The 21,648-nt window shown below is 48.3% G+C and overlaps 1 protein-coding gene across 4 annotated transcripts in view; it reads right to left on the reverse strand.

The window, feature by feature from the left end:
• RERE (arginine-glutamic acid dipeptide repeats) overlaps positions 1-21,648 on the reverse strand; it is a 171,662-nt gene that overhangs the window by 50,066 nt on the left and 99,948 nt on the right. For all 4 annotated transcript variants that reach the window (XM_053997770.1, XM_053997769.1, XM_053997767.1 and 1 more), the window contains exons 7-10: positions 18,727-18,775; positions 16,226-16,350; positions 15,348-15,447; positions 8,198-8,296 (exon numbers count right to left, since the gene is read on the reverse strand). In XM_053997770.1, the coding sequence (XP_053853745.1) occupies positions 8,198-8,296; positions 15,348-15,447; positions 16,226-16,350; positions 18,727-18,775 (373 nt within the window). The remainder of the gene's footprint in view (positions 1-8,197; positions 8,297-15,347; positions 15,448-16,225; positions 16,351-18,726; positions 18,776-21,648) is intronic.

The following is a 21,648-nucleotide window of genomic DNA, read 5'->3' on the forward strand; positions in this document are numbered from 1 at the left end:
GCCAGCCACGGGCTCAGGGTGAAGCTCCTCCACGGCCAGGGATGGACCCCAACTTCCTTCCAGGGAGAATCTGCACACCCAAACCTGAGTTTCCTTGCAGCCCATCTGGAAGCCCTCTCGTTGGCTCTGGCTCACAAACGAAGGCCTCTGCAGCTCCAGCAGAATTCACAGAATCCTGGAACACCCCGAGCTGGGAGGGACCCACGGGAGCACTGAGCCAGCTCCCACCCTGTTGTAGATGTCGGCGAACCCAATGGGAAGAATGATGATGTCTAACTCCATTTCAGAAGGCTGAATGATTGCTTTATTATAATTATGTTATAATACATTAATATGCTATATAAAAGAGGATACTAAATACTACATGCTACTTTCTTTAACTATCATATCTAACTAACTCACAACTCGTGACCCTGTTCTCCAGAGCCCAGACACAGGTGGATCCGACTGGCTGTCAGGACCAAACAATCCACCACGATCCAACCAAGCACTCACTCAGGGTAAACAATTCTCCAAACACATTCCACAAGAGAAAAACAAGGAGCAGAAATAGAAATTGTTTTCTCTTGCATTTCTCTCTGTGCACCTCAATAAAAAAATCTTGAGAGAGAGAGAAATGTGCTTGCCACACCACCCCTGCCCAGAACACCCCAGCAGTCCCTCCCTGTGCCCCATTCCCCGGGGAGCCTTTCAGTGCCCACCACCCTCTGCCTTTTCCCCCTGCAAGGTGTGCAGTTTTCCCCTGCACCAAGTCCTTATTGCTGCCAAACCCCTTTCGTGGCACTATCATCATTAGCTCCACTGGCACTGCTATCCTTGTAACTCATTAGGGATCTGGGATGGATGCAGAAAATGATGAATATTTAGTCCCTATTCATCTACTACAGAAGCTGCCTATTATCAAACAAGTGACACCTTTACAAACTTAAATTAAATAATGGCTCCCGTGGAGGATTCCGAGCCCCTGACAGGATGGCAAGTGATTTAAGTAACATAAAGCTGAGCAACTGGTGATGGATGGTGGTTTTGCACTCGCTCTGTTACAGCCTGTAATAGAACAAATGATCATTTCTCAGCCTAATTGAATGTGGCCGCCCTGCTCGTACACAGCAGAGACAAAGCTTGATAATTTGCTTCATTAAAATGCATTTTTATGTCATCGGAAAGATTAAAAAAAAATTGGTTCTGTTGATAGGGGAGATTAGAAAAATAAAATTTATCATGCAAACAGCACTTGCAAATGAGGTGTATTTTGGCATTCATACTGCTTATGTTGTGCAAGAAAGATAAGCCCTGAGCACTAAAGCACACAGAGCATCCACATTGTGACAGTAATCAACATTTCTTCAATAGGAATTATGGCACTACACCCATTTGAAGAGCATTTTGTCATTCGCTGCTGCAATGGCCACTGGGCCAGACTGAATAATTCCCAGCTAAGCTGTTGGGCAGAACACAGGGAATCCAGTGACATTCGGGAAGTTTTGGGGTTTGGGGCTGTCAGCCTCTGTGTTCAAACAAAGAATCAAAGTCAAGACTCAGACAGAAACCCAAACTACCAGGGAAAAAAAAAATTCAAAAATCAAATATCATCTTGTCAAGTTGCAGACAAGGCTGTCATCTGTCTGCACTCACTTTGTTTTAGGGGTTGGGGTTTTTGTGTTTGTAAAGCAATCTTGTTAGGAACAGCAAATTGCCATTTAGACAGCAAACAACTCCTCCAAAATAAAACAAACATTTGCCACGTCAAGTAGTCCATTCCTGGGCTCTGGGAGTTTAATAAAGGGTAATTTCAACATAAGCATTTGAAAAGGAGATGCTTTTACCTATATCAGCTTGGACTAAGCCAAAATCACTTGGAAAGAAGCTGCAGATTTCTATCACACACTAAAACCAGAAAAATCAAAGCACTTCATTATTTATTACTCCATTTCAATTGCACTTTCACCACAACCACCAGAGTGAGTTACAATCCCTCCCTCGGTTCTCCTGCTATGCCAAAAGCATTAAGCTCAGAAAATCCCCAGTTGTGATGATCCCTGCACTCCCCAGCTGCTCTTTAGAATGTCGTGACTCAGTTTCCTTCTGGAGCAGCACAGGATACAGCAGGAGGTTATATTTAACCCAGATTCCGGATCCCTGAGCAGATAGGATCTGGATAAAAGGTCAGGGTGGTGCAGGCAGAGCTGTGTCCCTGGCAGACATCAGGGTCCAGGCAGGCACCTGGGGCTGTTGTGTGCCCAGCACAGGGCTCTGCCAGGCTCTGCTCTGCCCCGGGCTGGGACAGACCCACGGACACCAAACTCACCCTGCTGCTGAGCAGCACCAGCTCCTTGGGCCCTCTCTGTCTATGAAAGCAGCCCTCTGGGAGGGCAAGTGCAGTGCCTCACCCCCCAGCACTCGTTCCCTGTTGGAAATGCACACACAGGGATGATGGGGAGCGCCGGGAAGGGCAAGTGAGCTCCATTTCCAGGATGCCCTTGAAAAGGAGCTGAAAATCGTGGCTCTGACAATCACCCTCTGCCCTGTCTATTCATCTCACGAGCAGCACATCCCTTCCCCTGGCAACAGGGAGCTCAGGGGCTCTGGAGTGCAGACCCTGCTCTGGAAAACACAGCAGCAGCTGCTGAAGGCACCCACGGATGCTTTGGGCTGTGCTGGAGCTGGAGTTTCTCTTCCATCCCAAACAGAAACAGCTCCTGAGCCGTGGCTCCTGGCCAGGCCAAGGGGCTGAGCTGGTGCTTTTTGGGATCAGCAGCACGGTAAGGGCTTGACAGATAAAAATGTTCCACGTGAGGGCAGAGAGACGGCGGGTCAAGAAGCACACTCACTTAGGCAAACCCCAAAATGATATTGTTAAGGAAACAGCAACTTCTCTGGCAGCTGGGCAAAGATCAACGTCAGGGAAAGCTCTGAAATCACCCACTCTGAAGCCAAGGTCACTGACAGGATTTATAGATTTATCCCTGAAGAGCCTTTGCAGAACATGAAATGCTGAAATAATTTTTTTTTAATCTCTCCCCCCGCCCCTTTGGGCTCCCTTACTTGCTGGAGGCCTTTAGAATTCATTCCTTTTCACAGCTGGTTAAACAATGGAATCTTTTGGCAAACTAAAAGGACAGAATTGATTGCCCTACACAAACTTTTCTGCACATATAATTGATTTTTAATTCACTGCCTTATTTCCAAAAGGACTTGACAATAAACTCGGTGCTGTATGTGCAGTATTGATCCCTCTCAACAAGGGCTTGGATCAAAGACTGATGCAAGTTAATCACAAACAAAAGATTGTTATCTTTCATCTAGGAACCTGTGTTTAAACCAAATTCCCCTTTTTGAGCTGTAATACACCTTGTATTTTCCAGCACAGCACCTCAGCATTTTGTAAACCTGCCAGCTACTCAGTAACTATAATTTTATGCAACCATTAAATAACAACTTCTTCCCACAAGCAGAATAATTTCATCCTTCACTGGTCACTTTCAACTGCGAGGGCTGAGGGTTCTTTTCCACTCTGAGTTCTTAGAATAAGACACAGACAAGACCTTCCCGCACGTGCTCAAACTAAAATCTTATTTATTCTTAAAACACAGCTCCCAGCAGGCCACGGCAACCTGAGTTTGGTGGGTTTTTATCCCAGTGCTCAGCTAAGTTGCAATTGTTACTGACTATCACACGTGCAGACGTGGCTGGATCACTAAATTCCAGCAAATGCTCATTCAGTGGGACTCTCACTCCTCTGGGAAGCTGCAATGTTTATTTTTTGTGGGTAGAACAATGACACTGAGCAGTAACTGGTGTCTCAACCTTCCAAGCCTGCTCCAGGAGTCAGCCCTGCAATGCTGCTCAGCTTTTCCAATATCCCTTTATGATTTCTTTCCACTCGACCATTCCAGAGGCTCTGTTTCAATCTGGCTCTGAATTCCATTTTCTATAGCTGCCACATAAACAGTAAATAAAATCCACGGTGTTTTTGCCCCAGCTCTATCTCCCAGCATATCTGAAGAGCCCTGGTTTCAAAGGAGAACATGAGAACAATGTTTTCATCAGCATGCACTCCAAAAAGGGTGGATGAGACATTTGAGGATGATTCCAGAAAAAGAAGCCAAGCAAATAAGTCTGTGGGTTTTGCATAAGTAATTCCTTGACCTGCCACGCTGGATTACAAACACTTGCAAACATATTAGGAGAGTAGTTTGCTGTATCTTGTCCTTTCTGGCAGAAGGATCTCCACTTGTGTTTTATGATAAACAGGTTTAAGCTGAAGCCAGGTGTGGATATTTTAAAATTCATGAACTTGTAAATCGATGTACACGGCCAATTAAGATTTAGCACCAGCCAGGATTAACTACCCCTGCACATAAATTGAGGAGGTTGTTTGAATGGAGGTTGTTTACCTCCACTACTCGACATCAAGAGCCATGTAAAATATTTAAAAGGCAGAATATTTCAAGATAAAAGGCAGTTATCAGGGGTGGCACTGCCAGTTCTGCACAGAGGTGCACACGGTGACAGACCCTTGCTAAGGAACACCTGGCAAGTTCCTTTGGAGAATTTAACATGGATGGAGCAAAGTGTAGAGCAAAAGGGAGGAATTGCCCAGGAAAGAATGTTCAGGTGCTGCTTCACCCAGATCTCCTTCAACTTTGGAAGACACAGCCCCGAGTTCCAAAGGTGCTTCAATTAAGCCTCAGCAGCTCTTCATAATCAACATCTGAATGCTAATGAGGAGCACAGCTCCATGCAGGAGAGCATCCCTGTGCAATAAACTGCAGCAGAGCAGCAGCAAACTCTGCCTGTAGCAAGCATGCATAAATAAACAGAATTAATAACTACCCAAGTGTGGACGGGTGACTTAATCTGTTTCGATTAGATGCAGCTCGGCCCCAGGCCTTTGTGGTATTTAAAATGTGTTCATCATGTTTAATTAAAAACCTAATAAACTGGAGGTTCCTTTAGTTCTGATTCGGATTCCTCTCTCCTGGAAGCCCTATTGATTTCATCAGAACTTCTGCTAGAGAGAAAAAAGCACATTCTGAATGAAGAGATAAAAGTGTGAGGTGGAACTGCTGGGTGAGCAGCAGTCAGAAGCAGCTCCTCTCCTTCCACACTTCCAGCACACGAAGCACTCCAGCACAGAAAGCCTTTCCATTGGGTTACCAAAGCTAGAGATGATCCCTGTACCCTGTATTAATTCCACTCTTTGACAGGTTATTGATCCCAGCTGGGAGCTCATTTTTGCACCTGGAGCACGTGCAGGGGCAGAACTGCACTGAGCACGGCTGTGTTGTACATGTAGAAGCCATCTTGCAGAGAAGATTTTCTCCCAGGATTTTTCATGGTCATTCTGTAAGGACAGTTTGTCCTGGGAGATGTTCCCACTGGAGCCACAGCAGGGAATGGGGATGTTCATTTAACCTCAGCTCGGGAAGTTCCTGATCCTGGCTCCAGATTTGGGATCTCAACTCCATCATCAGGGCAGGCACCAAGAGGAAACAGAGGCACTGCCAGACTCATCCCATGGCTCCAAACCTTTGTGACCACAGCAGTCACAAAGGATTTCCAAGTGGAGAAGAGCAGAGCAGCACCACTCCACCCCTAGGGGGGATTTCTGACTGCCTGCATGCAAAACCCCACACCTGGCAAAACCTCACACCTGGCAAAACCCCACACCTGGCAACGACTTACAGGGGCATTTTTGGAGGTGAGCACGAGGTGCAGGGCAGAACTCACTGCTCTGACACCCTGGGCTGGGTTTGGGTGGAGATTTAAACCTGTAGGAGGCACAAACGAAGACAGCTTTGCTCCTGGCTTCTCCCCAAACAATCCCCCTCCTCCATCCCGCTGTCTGTGGAAGCTGCAGCCCCTGAGCACCAGGAGATGCTGCTGGAGGCCGTGTGTGCTCAGGAGGCCTCAGTCAGGCATTAAATGGGACAATTGCTGCAGCTTGCCCACAGAAGTGAATTCTTGAGCAGTACCAGAGAAACCGAGCCCTGCCCGTGGCAGCCCTGCTGGAAATGGATGCTGCCAGGTGGGGAAGGAGCCCCACAAACAGGACACAGCTGCTGGAGCTGCCCTGCACACAGTGCAGGAGGTGCCTCGGCCACGCTCACGGGCTGTGTGCGAGGCTGGCTCCCCCCCTGTGCCTCTGCATTTACATACTGGGACAAAAAAAGCTTTAAAAATAGCCACAGGTTCGGAGGCACGAGGGAAACAACAAACCCCAGCCTGCACATTTACACAGCCCTCATGTAACTCAATCAGTGGCCAATTTTATCCTCTGCTTAATTCCATCTAAACATCTGCAACCACAGCAGCAGCAGGAAAAATAACACAACTCCCATCCTTTGTTTTAATCAGGTCTGACACTGCCAAGCTGCTCCTACCTCACAGTTTGGACACAGGCAGCAGAGCTGTTCTAATGGAAAACAAAGGCTTTGTCTTTGGGCAGCTGAGAGTCCACAAAGAAAGTTTTAAGTGTGGTGGTATTATTATCATTATTATTATCATTATTATTATTATTATTATTATTATTATTATTATTATTATTATTCAGGTTAACTGACCAAAGCTCTGTATCAGGTGTGGGATCTGCTTATTTACCCAACTGCAAACTTAAATCTAAGTATTTAAATTTAAGTAAGCCACATTTGCTGGGCTGCTAAGAAGAGCTTTATTACAAGTCTAGCCCACATAAGGACAGGGATTGGGTCTCCATTTCCCTCAGAGCTCTCTGGGATTGTCACCCACCCACCCTGAGATGAGGGGCACACACAGGGTTAATGCTGTCACCACAGTTTCATTGGTTTGGCCAGACTTAGGGTTTGACACCTCAGTATTTTCTGACCAACACTTCACTGCAGAATTCCTCTGCAGCCTTAGCACCCTGTGGGTCAGAGCTCTCCTCAGTTTCCCAGGGCCTGCAAGAAGGAAACTTCTCCTGCAAGGCTCCAAAATGCTCCAAAATGCAGCACAGCTGCCTGGGGCTGGGGCTGGCTGGGGCTGCAGGGACCAAGAGGCTCTGAGGCTGTGCAGGTGGAGCTCTGCTGTCTATAAATAAGAGCACAGTTTGATCTTTGGCTCTGCCCAGCCTGGAGGGCTGCCAAATGTTTCTGGAAACTTGGATGGAGCAGAACAAGAACAAATATGATAAAATGAGCCGGGGCTGACAATGATTTATGGAGTCAGTGATCATTACTCTGTGCTCACAGGCTGCACTTCTGCAGTAATGCTTCACTTTTCAATAAACTTTGTTTTTTTCCACTGGTAAGGCTCCATTCTCTCTCATTTACCACCAAAACCTCTGAGTGCAGCAGCTCCAGCGCTCACAGCTCAGGGCAGCTGATGGAAAAAAATGAGAAAAAAGCTACACGGGGAGAAAAAGAGAGATGTGGCACAATTTACCCCTGGATGTGAGCAGAGAGCACAGGCTGGAGCAATCTCAACCCAAACTTAGCCAAGCCAGGGCACAGCCCTCCAAGGATTTGTTCCAGCAGCCAGTCCCCACACAAAGCTCCCTTTTGGGATGAGATAAGTGCAGAACTGAGCAGGGGAGCGTGTCCCAGGCCCTGCCCTGCCATCCTCCCTCCCTGGCTCAGGCAGCCACAAAGGGTCTTTGTTGGGCCTGGAACCAGCCCCAGACAGGGGCTCTGGGCTGGCCCAGCCTCCCCCAGCTCCTGCAGGAAGGTTTAAATGAGGAGAGAGCAGAGCACACGTCATGCACTGCAAGAACTCCCTGAAAGCCTTGCAGAGAACCTACAGCTTAAAAAAATCTCTCCAGCCATTGCCTGAATAATTAAAGCCACTAAGAGAACAGGAAAGTTTCCTCCATTAATCAGTTCTATTTCCTAACACCAATGCCAGCTTTATTAGTAGCTTAACAAGATCATATTTTTATTTTTGTTTACTTCTTTAAACACTTCACCAATTAACCAGCTTAAAAATTGACCCACTCAAAGCCAAAAAAAAAAAAAATCAACCAAACTTTTCTCCTGTCACTTTTCCATGAGTAATTAATTCTGTCATGCACTGGATCAGGTTTTTTTCATTTATATACCCATGCATGTGTATTTTTATTTACACACCCGCCCTCTTCTTGCTCATAAAGAGAACCTCTTTAGGAAAAAAAAAACAACATAAAAAAAGCAAGAGCAGCAAGGTGAACCATAAAGGCTGGAGGAGATAAATCATTTCCTACCACTTCATCTTCAGTCCAACACTTCTCAATCAGCTTTGGCACAGGTTTCTTCACCAAGCGCTGCAGGGCTTTTCCAGCATCGTAGTTACTTTCATGTAGCTGAAAAATAAAGACAAATAGATCATTCAAAGGAATTAGCAGTGATCTGATATTGGAGGGGAAAAAAAAAACCACTACAGGGAGCCACATGAGATGTTCTCTGCCTAATTATTTTTACTGTTGATGTATGAAGTGAGATGTAAACAACCTGAAGGGTAACTGAGGTTTTAGGAGGGGAAGAAGCAGCATTAAACCAGGGATCCCCCCTCCTTCCTAGAGCTGCCCCAGGGAATGTTTAAGCCAAAGTCACACTGCTCCCTTCCACTCACAGGGCTCAGAGTGATGTCAGCCCTGAGAAAATAAAAATGAATCTGTGATGGGCTGTACTCCACACAGCTCGGCTGCAGGAACAGATGTGAACTGCTGAAGGTTCCCCCTCCACCAAGTTACTGGGGCATTCCTTAGTTTGGAGTACTTGGGGGGATTTTAAAGGGAAAAAAAAAAAAAGTACTTCTAAAAATAAAAAGTACTTCAGTCGTGGGCACGGAGCTCTGCTGTAAATGCAGTGTGTTTTTGGAACAAACACAAATGGTCCTCAACTGGCAGCCAGAACTTTCTTCCCTCACCAACAACCAAAACAACAATACAAACAGGTTTTCTGCAGAGAAACGAGTGCCTGAATGACAGAGGGTGGACAAGAAAGCAAACGAAGCCCCAGTGGTTTTTGTTAATTTTGAGCTTTTATCTGGCACCTGAGGGAGGTTACAGGAATTCATTCCCTGCACTGATGCAGGGCAACCAAAGACAACTTCCAACTTCCAGAAGTTCATTTCCTCCTGGTGCCCCCTTCCAGCCCTGGCTCTGGGAGGTGCCAGCACAGCAGGGCCAGCAGGGCCAGCAGCAGGGCTAGCAGCAGGGCTAGCAGCAGGGCTAGCAGGGCCAGCAGCAGGGCTAGCAGCAGGGCCAGCAGCAGGGCCAGCAGCAGGGCCAGCAGCAGGGCCAGCAGGGCCAGCAGCAGGGCTAGCAGGGCTAGCAGGGCTAGCAGGGCCAGCAGGGCCAGCAGGGCCAGCAGGGCCAGCAGCAGGGCCAGCAGCAGGGCCAGCAGCAGGGCTAGCAGGGCTAGCAGGGCTAGCAGGGCCAGCAGCAGGGCCAGCAGCAGGGCCAGCAGCAGGGCTAGCAGCAGGGCCAGCAGCAGCCCTGAGTGTCACTGCCTGGGCACAGCTCCTGCTTCCAGCCCTGCCATGCCCTGGGGACAGCAGGGGATGCTGCAAACCTGGGCTGAGGGGCACAGGGACCCCAGGCCCCCTGACCTGAGCTCAGCCTGCACTGCCAGCCCTCACTGGCTCTGCTCAAGCACCAAAACTGCCTGAAAAAAATAAACAAAAAACCAAAAAACCTTTTAAAAAGGTAGTTCTAAGGCTCCCGTGGTATGCAATGCCTACTTACAGGCATGGAAATAAGATGTTGCCTTTTCTGCTGGGTGCACATTCATTTTCCTCCCTGTTTGCACTCCAGCACTGGGAACAAATCCATCTCAAAGAAAAAAGCAAGGTTTGTTTTGCCAGCTCACCTTGCAAATGCCTCTTTTCTGCACATGCCACTACCTGGAGGATTTTTCACTCAGGAGATGTGACAGTGCTGAGGAGAATGGTGCTCCTGTTTCCCTCCCCTCTCTGCTCCCTCCCAGAACACGAGCAATGCCAAAGCCTCTTTGTAACTTGGAGGGCATCTTTATTTTGCCTCAAGGACAACACGTGTTTTTCCCTGGCAGCCCCACTGCCCAAGCAGCTCAATCTGCAAGGAAAAGAAACCAGACAAGCCCAGAAAGAACAGCCTGGGCTCACAGGCAGCTACTCCAGCAAAAGAGAAGTTCACAGGGCAGCAAGGCTGTCCCAGATCAGCCACAGATTGTATGGGCATGAACTTCTGAGCAAGAAATTATGTTAATAACAACCCCAAACCCCATCAGCACAGACGTGACAGAAGAGCCGTGGGACAGAGAAGACCCCTGTGAAAACATGGGACAAGCTTAGAGACTCCTGAAAAATGTTAATTTTAGCAGGTGGGAGTGGAAAAAAAAAAAGTTTTATAAATGCCAGGAGTAGAATAATGCAGCAGAAAGGAAAAATATTTTCTCTAAGTGCTGGAGTTAAATTTACATGCTCCAGTCTGGCTCAGTCTCTGCTTTTTACTTTCAGCCATTCAGTATTCCTGAGCACTTTATTGGCAAGATTCAGAGTATAAATAACAGCTAATGATGACTGCCTCTGGTTTCATTAACTTCTGCTTGAACTTCTCCAGGTATTTCTATAAACACTGCATCACTGTCCAGCCAGCCAGAGAATCTCCATCTTTAGCATTAACTCTGCATCCAAATTTGGCACCACTGTGAGATTTGATCTGTGAACAACTGCAACAAAGGGAACCACCACAAACGTACCTTGAGACAGAAAATACAGCAACTTCTGCACCACTGGACAGGATTAAAGCAAATTTCAGGATGTGCACGTGCCCAAAAGCCTCCTCTGCACTGCTATTACAGAAAGCCAGGTCCCAGGGAAGGGATTTCACATCAAGGCTGCACATTCCCACAAGGTCCCAGCTCCTACTGCAGCCTCTGAGCAGAGCTGCCATTTCTGTCTGGGTGATGCTGCAAATAAATTCTCCTTTGGCATGGCTCAGCTGTCAGGCACCTCCAGTCTGTAATGAACCCATGAATTACATCTTGCAGCTCTGACATCTCTGGGCTTGCTCATCAAAATATTGTTCTTCAATTGTAATTTATAACTTAATTTAAATGTCCCTTTCCTGTGACCTCTTTAGAGCAGAGTGCCATTGCAGCTGGCAGCTCCTGCTCCAGCAAGGCTTCCTTTGGCAATTACAGCCATTATGCTCTGCCTTGAAAAGCCCGGCTCAGCCAGGCTGCATTCAGGGCTCAGCATTAAATAATTGCAGTCCATTAAGAGCACTGAGATCCCAGAGCCTTTTTCTCCAAGGAAAAATTGCTGCTGTCTCATCAGAGTTTTACTGAACTGCTTCAGAACCACCGGGGTCCCAGCCTGGTTTGGGTTGGACCTTAAAGCACAAGGGATTGTTCAGCCAAACCCACTTTTATGGGGCTGCAGCAAGTCCAGCACTGATGGGACAGCACTGGAATTCCAGAGTTCTCCAGTTCCAGACTGGCTCTTCCGTGGGATGATGATTGGTCCCACATCCCAAGATGAGGGAGAAGGAAAAAGAAGGAAAATGAGGAGCAGGATGGGGATTACTGCCACGAGCAGCTCCATCTCTGGGGGTGGTAACTCCAACCCAACACCTTATTTAATACAAAATGTAACTCAGGCCACTCCTTTCAGTAGCAGAGCTGACTAATTTCAGTGGGCTGTGGATATTCTGTACAGCTATGGACATCTTGTCCCACTATGAAAATGGAATATGCTGCTTTTCATTGTTACCAACCATTTCTGAAACCCAGCAAGACAAAGCCCCAAATGCCCTTTAGGGTATAATTTGTGTATCAGACAAAATAATTAAAAAAAAAAAAAAAAAAAAAAAAAAAAACCCAACTTCCAGCTCTTTCCCCCAGCTCTAATCTATTTTAAGCATCTAAAGAGCTGCTGCTGAAGATTGAAAAGCCTGGTATTTGTGATGCAGCCACTTTGCACTGGCATTGCCAGGGAGGTGCCAAACAGCCCAAATGCAGCTGCAAAACAGCTGTGGGGCAACCCAGGCACGGCCAGTGCTCCACACAGAGCCAGGGCAAGAACTCGCCAACTACCTGCACAACTTTAAAAACACCTTCCAAAAAACAGAGGAGTATTTTGCATACTCCCCCAAAATTTTAACAGCAGTCACAGCCGTGGGTTTTGGCCCTTTCTGAGCTGCCTGTGAGAGCGAGGATGAGGATGAATGGAAATTCCAGTGGCAGGATTGTCTCCTGCACTGAGGTGGCTCCAGGCTGGGACAGGCCTGGGCAGGGAGCCTGGCCCTGCCTCGTGTGAACCAGGAGAGCAGCTGCTCATTAACATCATCCACGAGGAAAACCAGTCAGAAGGAGAAATGCTAACATATATTTAAATAATTTTTTTTTATGCTTTCAACCTTGTCTGTAGTTAATGAACAAGAAAATCTGGTCTAAGGGCAAGTTAAAACAGGGAGTAATTTGTCTGGGTGACATCTTAGTTAGAACTGAATTTCCTTGCACTGAGATTAGCCTGTCATGTTTGTCACTCATAATGACACGTTCCCATGCAGCAGAGCCATGAGAAGGCACAACAACACTATTAGTAAAGAGAGATTTACACAATATTAGCATATCATTGTTTGGGCTCTCCTCCACGTAGCACTACATGAGCTGGTGTGGTGCTATTTTTTCATCTTAAGAGGATAAATAGGAGTGGCTGGCTGTGATTTCCCCAGCAAAAACACGAACCAAACCCCAGAGATTCTGAGTTCCACACTGAGTTTGCAGCCTGCCTGCCCCAGGGTCTGCTCCAGGCTTTGCTGTTCCACAGAACACCAGGCAAGGCTGACCTCTGGGAATGAATTCTTCCGCTGCAGCTCTGTCAAAGCTGAGCTCAAAGCAGTGAATTAATCCCTGCTTGGCCTGGGATCTCTGGGAGCAGCACTGCAGAACCTCTGACCAGCAGGCACAGGTCACAAGGATGAAAGAGGTCAGGAGTTTCTGGCTTTGCACTGCTGTGGACACAGAAAGGATCTTAAACCACATCTGAGGCTAAATCAGAGTTTGGAGGCAAAGAGGAGGGAAGGAAGGGGGGGAAGGAACTACTCCCAAATTCCCCCAGCTCTCCCTCCTCAGCACTGCCAGCAGCAGCAAGGTGTGTGCTCAATATTCACCTTGCTCCATCCTCCCCTGGATTAGCAGACCTGGCACCACCTTCCCCCCCAGAGCAGGAGGAGCTTTCTGGGATCATTTCTTCTCCATTATCATGGTGAAAGATCTGCAGGAGCTGCTGTGCCCTCCTCCAGCCCTCCCAGTCCCACAGGGGCACCCATCAGGAGGGCAGCAAACTCCAAATGAAAACTTCATTTCCCTCCTCAGGGTTACAGTGACAAATGTGGCAGCAGCAGCCAAACAAAGGACCTGGAGCTGGAATTCACCTGGAATGCTGAGTGAATAATCCTTTCAGTGAGCTGAGATATAAATACATGTATGTGATGCCTGTATGTTGCATTGTGCCTTCCATGATCTTCATTTCTATCTGGCATAATTAACAATAAATCATTCTGGGGGCTTACAGCACCTGTTATTACATAAATAAAACAGCAGCAAAGGAGCTTGTCAAGACTGATTTATGTGAAGTGCTACCCTGAAGTTTATTGGATTTCCCTAATAAGAAATCATACCACACCATTTTCTTTTACATTCATCTTCTGGGTTGCATATGGTAATTTCTAAACAAAGACACAGCTTAGTGCAGGTTAAGAGGCTCACAAATCACTTATCAGATAAATCTGATCTCTTTTAAATAGGTGGTGAACTGAAAGACAGAAAAGGTACCAGTTTGTCAGGACAACAGGCGACCTATCAAAACTTGTTTAAAGTCAAAAAAGCAGAGTCTCAGAAATAAGTCAAAGTTTCTTAAAATATCCCTGACAGAACTATTATTTATAAGGAAACTCTTTTCTAGAAAAATTCCAAGTGGACAAGGCAAGCATTTCCTAAAATAGAGATGCACTAGAAACACAAAGAGAAAAGAACCAGAAGAACAAAACCAAAATATTTTGGGACTCATCTAATTTCAGAAGAAAGAACTCTACAAGTGCAAGTGCAGATTCCTTGGGCTGCCAAGCGATTAAAGGCAGTAATTAAAGTAGATAGAGGAGCAGTGAAGTTAAATGAATTTTCTGCATTAGCCTATTATTATAGATAAGGGGAAAGAAATTCCAATTCCAAAGGCTCTTTAATGATTATTGACCTTAACAGGAATTTGAGTCTCTGAGAAGGATGTCAGGGAACAGCTCAGCCAAGTGCAGAGGGGTGAGGCACTCGGGGGGCTCCATCCCAAGGGGAAGGAACACAGGGAGCATTTCCCTGTGCAGAATGCAGGCATTTCAGCTCCAGTTAAAGCCCACACTAGACCCCAAGAGCCAGGCCAGGGCAGCTGAGCAAGCCCCAGCTCCAGCTGGCGGCCCTGACCTGAGCAGCTTCCCAAAAACTCTCACTGGGGTCACCCTCGAGGCACCAGCCACGAGTTCATCGCCGAACTTCTGCCGCTCAGAGCTCTGGAAATCACTCGGCATTTGAGAGCAAGCCACCAGCAAGAAATGTGATCCCGAAATCTGGCTAAAGCCAGAGGCACTCCCTGCCTTGGGAGGCCCAGCAGTGGCAGGAAGGCTGCTCTACTGTAAATGCAGTAGAGCATTTACCCGGGGGGAAGAAATGCTGATGTCCAACTCCAGAAGGCTGAATGATTTCTTTATTAGAACTATGCTATAACCCATTAATATACTGTTTAAAGGAGATACTAAAACTACCAAATCTAACTACCAAATCTAACTAACTCACAACTCGTGACCCTCTCTGAGAGTCCAGCCACAGGTGAGTTGGATTGGATTGGGTTGGATTGGATTGGATTGGATTGGATTGGATTGGATTGGATTGGGTTGGGTTGGGTTGGATTGGGTTGGATTGGGTTGGGTTGGATTGGGTTGGATTGGGTTGGGTTGGATTGGATTGGATGGGATTGGATGGGATTGGATTGGATTGGGTTGGGTTGGATTGGGTTGGGTTGGGTTGGGTTGGACTGGATTGGATTGGGTTGGATTGGATTGGATTGGGTTGGGTTGGGTTGGATTGGGTTGGATTGGGTTGGGTTGGATTGGGTTGGATTGGGTTGGGTTGGATTGGATTGGATGGGATTGGATGGGATTGGATTGGATTGGCCACCAGCCCCAAAAAATCCTCACCAGAACCCAACCAAGCAACCACCCCAGGTAAACAATTCTCCAAGCACTTTCCACATGGGAAAAACAAGGAGCAGAAACAGAAATTGTTTTCTCTTTCTTTCCTCTGTGCTCCTCTATGACAAATCCTGAGAAGAGAGAGAAGGATGTGCTGCCACAGCGCTCCTCCCCCGGGGTCACTTACGGTGTTGAGGGCGTTGAGGGTGGTGTCGTCCCGCGAGGCAGCCACGCATCCATCCTCCGTGGATCCCCCGTCACACATCCCTGCAAAGGCTGCCATGCTCCTGCAAGGGCAGGGGGAGAGGGGGAAACTCCTCAGCTGTGCTGGATGCACTCACAGTGCACTGCACAGGCTTTGTGTTTACACCTGGAATCCTGGGCTTTGGGGCCTTGCGACACCGTGCATCAAATAAGGCACCACAAAACTGCAGAGCTGAGTCACCCCAGCACACAGAATAAATCCAGCATTACAATCCAATCTAATTTGCTTTCATCAGCCAGAAGTCTGCACTGCCAAAGGAGCAGAGCCTGAGCAGGATTACAGAAGCTGAAACCTGCAGACAGGAGAACAGTCTCAGCAGACAGCAAACTTTGTGCTGTCATCTTGGTTTTAGTATGTCAGAATACTGACTGAAACTGCAGATTCCACAGCCTCTGAATTCTTGCAAGCTCCAAGTAATTTACTGAGCCTCTGAATTACTGTGAAGCCCACCAGTGCTTTGCTGAGCCCACCAGGGAAGAACTGAAATGCAAACTGCAGCTCCCAAGGGGATTCCCTGCAGGGATCCTGTGCTGTCCCAGCTGCTCCACCCAGAGCAGCTCCTCCCCTGTCACCCATCCCACACCACACTGCTGCCTTTGCACTTTATCTCCAGAGCCACAGAGGAAGGGAGGGTGCTGTGCTGGCCCAAATCTGGGAGTTCTTGCCTCAAAGCCAACGTCTCAGCTGATGCCCCGGGCACCCGCAGCATCCCAGAGTGGAGGAGGGGCTGCAGCCACCAGAACCCTGCCCACCCCCAGCCCAGCAGGCCACGGGCACAGCAGGATGGTGGCTGAACTCACCTGGCTGCCCTGAGGTACATCAGCAGGTCACAGTCGTTGACTCCTGGCATCCACACCAGCTCCTCGTGCTGTGTCACCGTGTCCCCGTCCGGGGACGGGAACGGCTGCAGGTCAGGGAGCTTGGCCTGCAAAACCAGGGCACACAGACATGGCAGCTGCTCCTAACTCGGGAGCACCACAGGTTCCCAAATTCCCTGCAACAGTGGGACCTGGCAGGTGGAAGATGTTCAGACAACAGCAGGTGAAGGATTTGTTCCAAGCTTCAGAACTCTGAGGATGCTGAGGCATCAAGCCCAGCCCATCCCCTTCATCCAGCATTCCTTCCTCAGAAGGGCAGTGACTTTCCTGATGGTAATTCCGGGCTGACACCACCTCAGCCCACTGCCAGTGGAGCCCTTCTGTACACGGGAGCAGCAGAGATGGGCAGGAAAGCCCCGAGGTTTGGAGTCCAGAGCTGATGGACAATTCCCCTCAGGCACAGCAGCTGCACGTGGCACAGGGATGCTGATCCAGCTGCTGCCTGCCAGGCTGAAACCCTCCCAGAACACACATGAAGGAAGGCAGGAAGGTAGCTACCAGATGGGTCCCATTTGAAATCAGCAAGAAACCCCACAGATTTGACACCAAGTTTAAAATGAAGTGCTTGGTAAATCATTAGAACTCTGAAGGGAAACAAAGCCATTTCCTGAAAGGGAGATAGCTCAGCAAAATGAACACTGCCTCTAAATAAGTATTACACTCTATCCAGAGCCCCAATTAGCATCTTTAGTCATCTCCTGCTCTGAGATGAGATAGCTGAGAGCCTCTTCAGAAACAGCTTTTAAGCCCTATAATTACCTCCTATACTCACAACGCTAAACGTATTTGAGAGGCAACATTTATACATAACCAGTAATTACAAGTCACAGGTTCAGATGTCTTTCATGTTCTGCTCTTTAATCTGTACTTTATTTTACTTCTTGCCTGGGAAAATGGGTCTGTCATTGAAGTTCTCTTCTGGCAAGGGATAAGCCAGCCCTGGGATGTCTGTGAGAGAGGCACTCCAGCAAGCAGGGGGCTGCACGAGCCCATGTTCAGCCTCCTGTACCCTTGGAATGTGCTGCACTCCTGCAGTTACTCCCAGGAGCAGCTTCCTCCTCATCACAGCACCGCTGAGGCTGGAGAGGAGCTCTGAGATGGCCAAGCCCAGGCTGTGACCCGTGGCCACCTTGTCCCCAGAGCACTGAGTGCCACCTCCAGGGCTGGGCACTCCAGACCTCCCTGGCTGTCACCTGGAGCCAGAAGCTGTCCCAGGAGCACACTCAGTAGAGGGAGGTGAATTCTCACAGCTCTGCAGCCCTACAGAACATTTGTCCCCTGTGGGGACACGGGCAGGAGCGTGGGGGATCAGGGCACTGGGGAGACCCCGACCCAACAACTCTGACGCCTGTCCTGTGCTCAGCTGAGGGGAAAGGAGGGCTCCAGGGCCAGCAGGAACCTCTGCTGGGACCTCAGCCTCTGGATTCTGCTGCTTCCACCTGCAGCTCACTGAGGGGGGTGTCAGTGATGACATTAGTCAGAAACAAGGATGAGTGAGGGAACAATGGAAGTGTAAAACATGAAGCAAGCAAGAATTAACAGCATTCTAAATCAATGGACCTTCTTCCTCCTTTTTCTTCCCCATCCATAAATGCACGTGGTAATTACACCTTAGAGCAGGGTGACTAATGCCTGCCAAAATATTAGATGACAATTTGAGATGAAAGTTGTTTTGAAGGTATCACTTACAGTACTCTCGTTATGACTACTGAAAAGAACACTACAGGTTTAATTGCCAAGGACTTTTTTCCTCTGAAGGCAAAACATCCTCAAGAATGTGACATCGGGTTCCATAAATATTTACTTTCACTAGTTCTTAAACAAGATTTTTAAGAGGGTCAGAATGAATATTCATCACTTGGATGCAAAACTCCAGCACTTGGACACTACAAAGTCAATTCCTCAGGAAAAGGAGAGGCCTCAGCTCCCAGTGACAGATGTGGCCCTATGAACCACAGCAAGCTGCATGTTAATGCTCTTTAAGAACAGATTATTTCCAATGCTTATGAAGGATTTCTCTGAAATTAGAATTAACATACCAGGAACATCCAGAGTCTTAACCTTACTCTGCTTCCCAGTGTGTGAACACACTCAGCAGCTCCCTCAATTTCTGTTTTAACAATCCAAATGACTTAAAGCACTTCTTTAACTTCCAGCAGTTACTCACATTCCCTCAATCTTACTCAAGAATTAACCCAACAGCACTTCTGCTACTGAAAATCATTAACATATCAACATCTGACACAGAAAAATCTCAGTAACTGAGCTAAGGAAGGCTGAAGAACTCACTAAAGTGAGTCACCTAAAGATGATTCTAAAAACCCTCACTGTGCCTGAGCACTTGCAATTTTAAACAACTGTCATCTGCACGGATCAAGAGGCCAAAGCATCTCTGAATATTGAACACAAACCAAACCCCTTACCTGGTGGCTGGGTCCAACTCTGATTTCACCTTGGGTACTGTTCAGCCTCCTAAGGTACAAAGGAAAAAACAGCAATGAGAAAGAATTGCAATTAATGAAATTCACAGTCATACCCTTTTTTGTCACTGCATTTCCAATGCAAATGGAGCAGAAGCAGAAATAACACACTGTTCAGAGAACAAGAGGGGATGTGCTCAGGTGTGTGGAGTTACCTGGTCTGGGGAAGGTGTCCCTGGGCAGGGGCTGGGCCAGTGCCACCCTCCCAGGAAACAAATCCACTCCAAATATGAGCCAAAAGCCTCCAGAAAACAATCAGAACACATCAAAATACCTCCCCCCAATGCATAGTTTTGCAAGACAACCTGACACTGTTTTCTTGTTTTCAGGCTATGCAAGGAAATGACTGAACTAGGAAATCAATTTTCTATTTACAAAGTTATACATTAAATACCAGGTTACTACAAGGTGTCAGAATTCTCCCCTGTGAGGAGCAAAGAGGAAGCTGACAACAGAAAATGCTGATGCTCTTGCTTTCCTCCCAGAATTCATTTTAAGGCCCTGCTGACAACGTTCCTGTGCAGGGTTTGTGCCCACCCTGAGCACTGGGCTGGCTTCAGCTCAGACAGGAAGAACCAAACATCCCCCAGCTCCCAATTTCTTCAGCTGCCCCGCACTCAATATGATAAATAGACATTAAGAACCAAGGCTGGACCATCCTGTAATTGCAAAGTTAAAATCAAAGTTTGGGATGGGACTTCTGCTCCCAACTCCTTCTGTGGGAACTCAGCAGGGCTCTCCAGGCATTCCTCGTGAAGCATGGACAGAAATATTTCTGTGTGTCTGTCCATCACCCAATGCCCATTTCCTGGGAACATTCACACCTCGAGGGGCTCCCTGCCCTGCCCGAAAGGTGAGGGCTGGGCTGAGCTGCTGTGCAGGGAGCTCTGGCAGGCTGCTTGACATCCCACTTGGATTTGAAAAGGGCACAGAGCCCTGGCTCCTCAAGGACACACGATCTGCTCTGTGATTTCTGCTTCCACATCCCCAGGAATGGCTTTCAAACGGAGAGGAAAATTCTTGCTATGGAAACTGAAATGCACTGCAGATCTGAAGCTAAATCATATTGGTGAGAGCAATTACAATGAGAATGGAATGGCATCCTGTGTTTATTCGATGGGAAAGGGAAAAAAGGAGCCAACACTGTATATGAAATGTGACACAAAAGAAACTGCTGTAACAAAGCAGTATCCATAGCAACAACAACTTAATATTTCAGTCCTCCTCAGCTGCAGTGGATTAAATATAATGACAAGATGTTCCCTTTGAAAAGTAACCTGTTGCCATGGCAACGTTGTGTTCTGCAAAGTAAACAGGGGCTGGTCAGAAAGGAGCTGGGAGCCAGTGCTGGAATATCAAAAAGGCAGGAGGAGAGCAGGGCAAGCAGCACAGCCCTGAGGCACAGAGCTGTGTCCACAGAGCCCCAGCAGGGCAGGGAGCAGCCCCAGCCAGGCTGCTCCCCCTGGCCTCTCCCTCCTGAGCCAGGGCAGCCTGGAGCTGAGCACAGCCAGGGCTGGGCACTGCTCTCATCTCCCACTCGGGGAAGGAGGAGACAGGGAGAAGGCTGGCACAGCACTTCCCAACACAGAAATGAGGCTGGCACAGCACTGCCTGCACAATTCCCAACACAGAAATGAGCATCACCCTCTGTTTGTCACCTGCCTTGTCCCCACCACTGCCCAGTTACAGCAAGGCTGGCACAGCACTGCCTGCACAATTCCCAACACAGAAATGAGCATCACCCTCTGTTTGTCACCTGCCTTGCCCCCACCACTGCCCAGTTCCCCAAGGCTGGCACAGCTGGCACAGCTGGCAGCTCTGTCCATGGACACAGTGCCACCAAGGACTGGGACACGGCCACCAGAGCTGCCCCAAGGCACAGCAGAACAGCTCTGGGGAGGACCTGGGCTCAGGATTCGCTTACAGAACGCCCAGAGCAGGGCAGGAGGCAGGGCTGGGAATTCACAGCAAAGCTCTCCCGAGGCTGGGGGCACTGGCAAAAGGCCCTGGGCATTTGTGCACAGCCCTGCCCTGTCCCTGATGTCAATCCCAGCCAGCTCCCTGCCCAGGGAGGCCCTTGGCCAGAGGCTGGCAGGTTTCTGATGGAAGCACACAGGCTGGATGCCCCGCTGGCCCTGCAGGGCCAGGGATCACTGGGCAAGGTGGGACCTCTGCAACAGTGCTGCTGCTCCTTCCACCTTTCCCTTTTCACTGCCAGAGCTCAGCAGCAGGTCTGCCCTGCAGCAACTGCACATTTTTCACATTTTCACCCTGCTGCAGCACCACAGGGCCCAGCTGTGCTCCTCTGCAGCTCCCTCCAGGCAGCAGCAGCCTGGGTTTATTTGTCCTGCTGTGGTCACCCTGCCCGCAGTGCTCTCAGCCACCCTCTGCCAGCCAGCAACAGCTCCAACCCCAGAGATAACTCAGTGCTGCCCTTCAGTTTAAAAAACAACCCAAACAAAACCCCAGAGCAAAACCAGAACCCAGACATCACACACAGGACAGCATTCTGTGCCACCCACAGAACCACCCCGGGCATCGCCATCCCTGCTTCTGCAGACTGAGGTGATCCCCAAGTAAATTACAGGGGTGCTTCAACAGAGGAAGGTTTTTAACCCAGCCACAAACCTCCTCTCAAACAGCCAAGGAAGTGTCCAAAACCAGCTGGAAAAGGTCATTATTTCTATATAGCCAAAGAGTAAAAGAGGACAGGCACATCTTCAAGCCAGGATATCGAGGGGCTTGGCCTATATGTTTGTTTTTAACAGGCAATAACAAGCTGTAGCACTGAGCAATGAATCTTACGAGATTTGGGGCTGTCTGTGAAGCCTGGTATCAACATCAGTGGCTTTGCTGAATAAAAGC

Source organism: Vidua macroura, chromosome 23 (genome assembly GCF_024509145.1).
Source record: "Vidua macroura isolate BioBank_ID:100142 chromosome 23, ASM2450914v1, whole genome shotgun sequence".
NCBI lineage: Eukaryota > Metazoa > Chordata > Aves > Passeriformes > Viduidae > Vidua > Vidua macroura.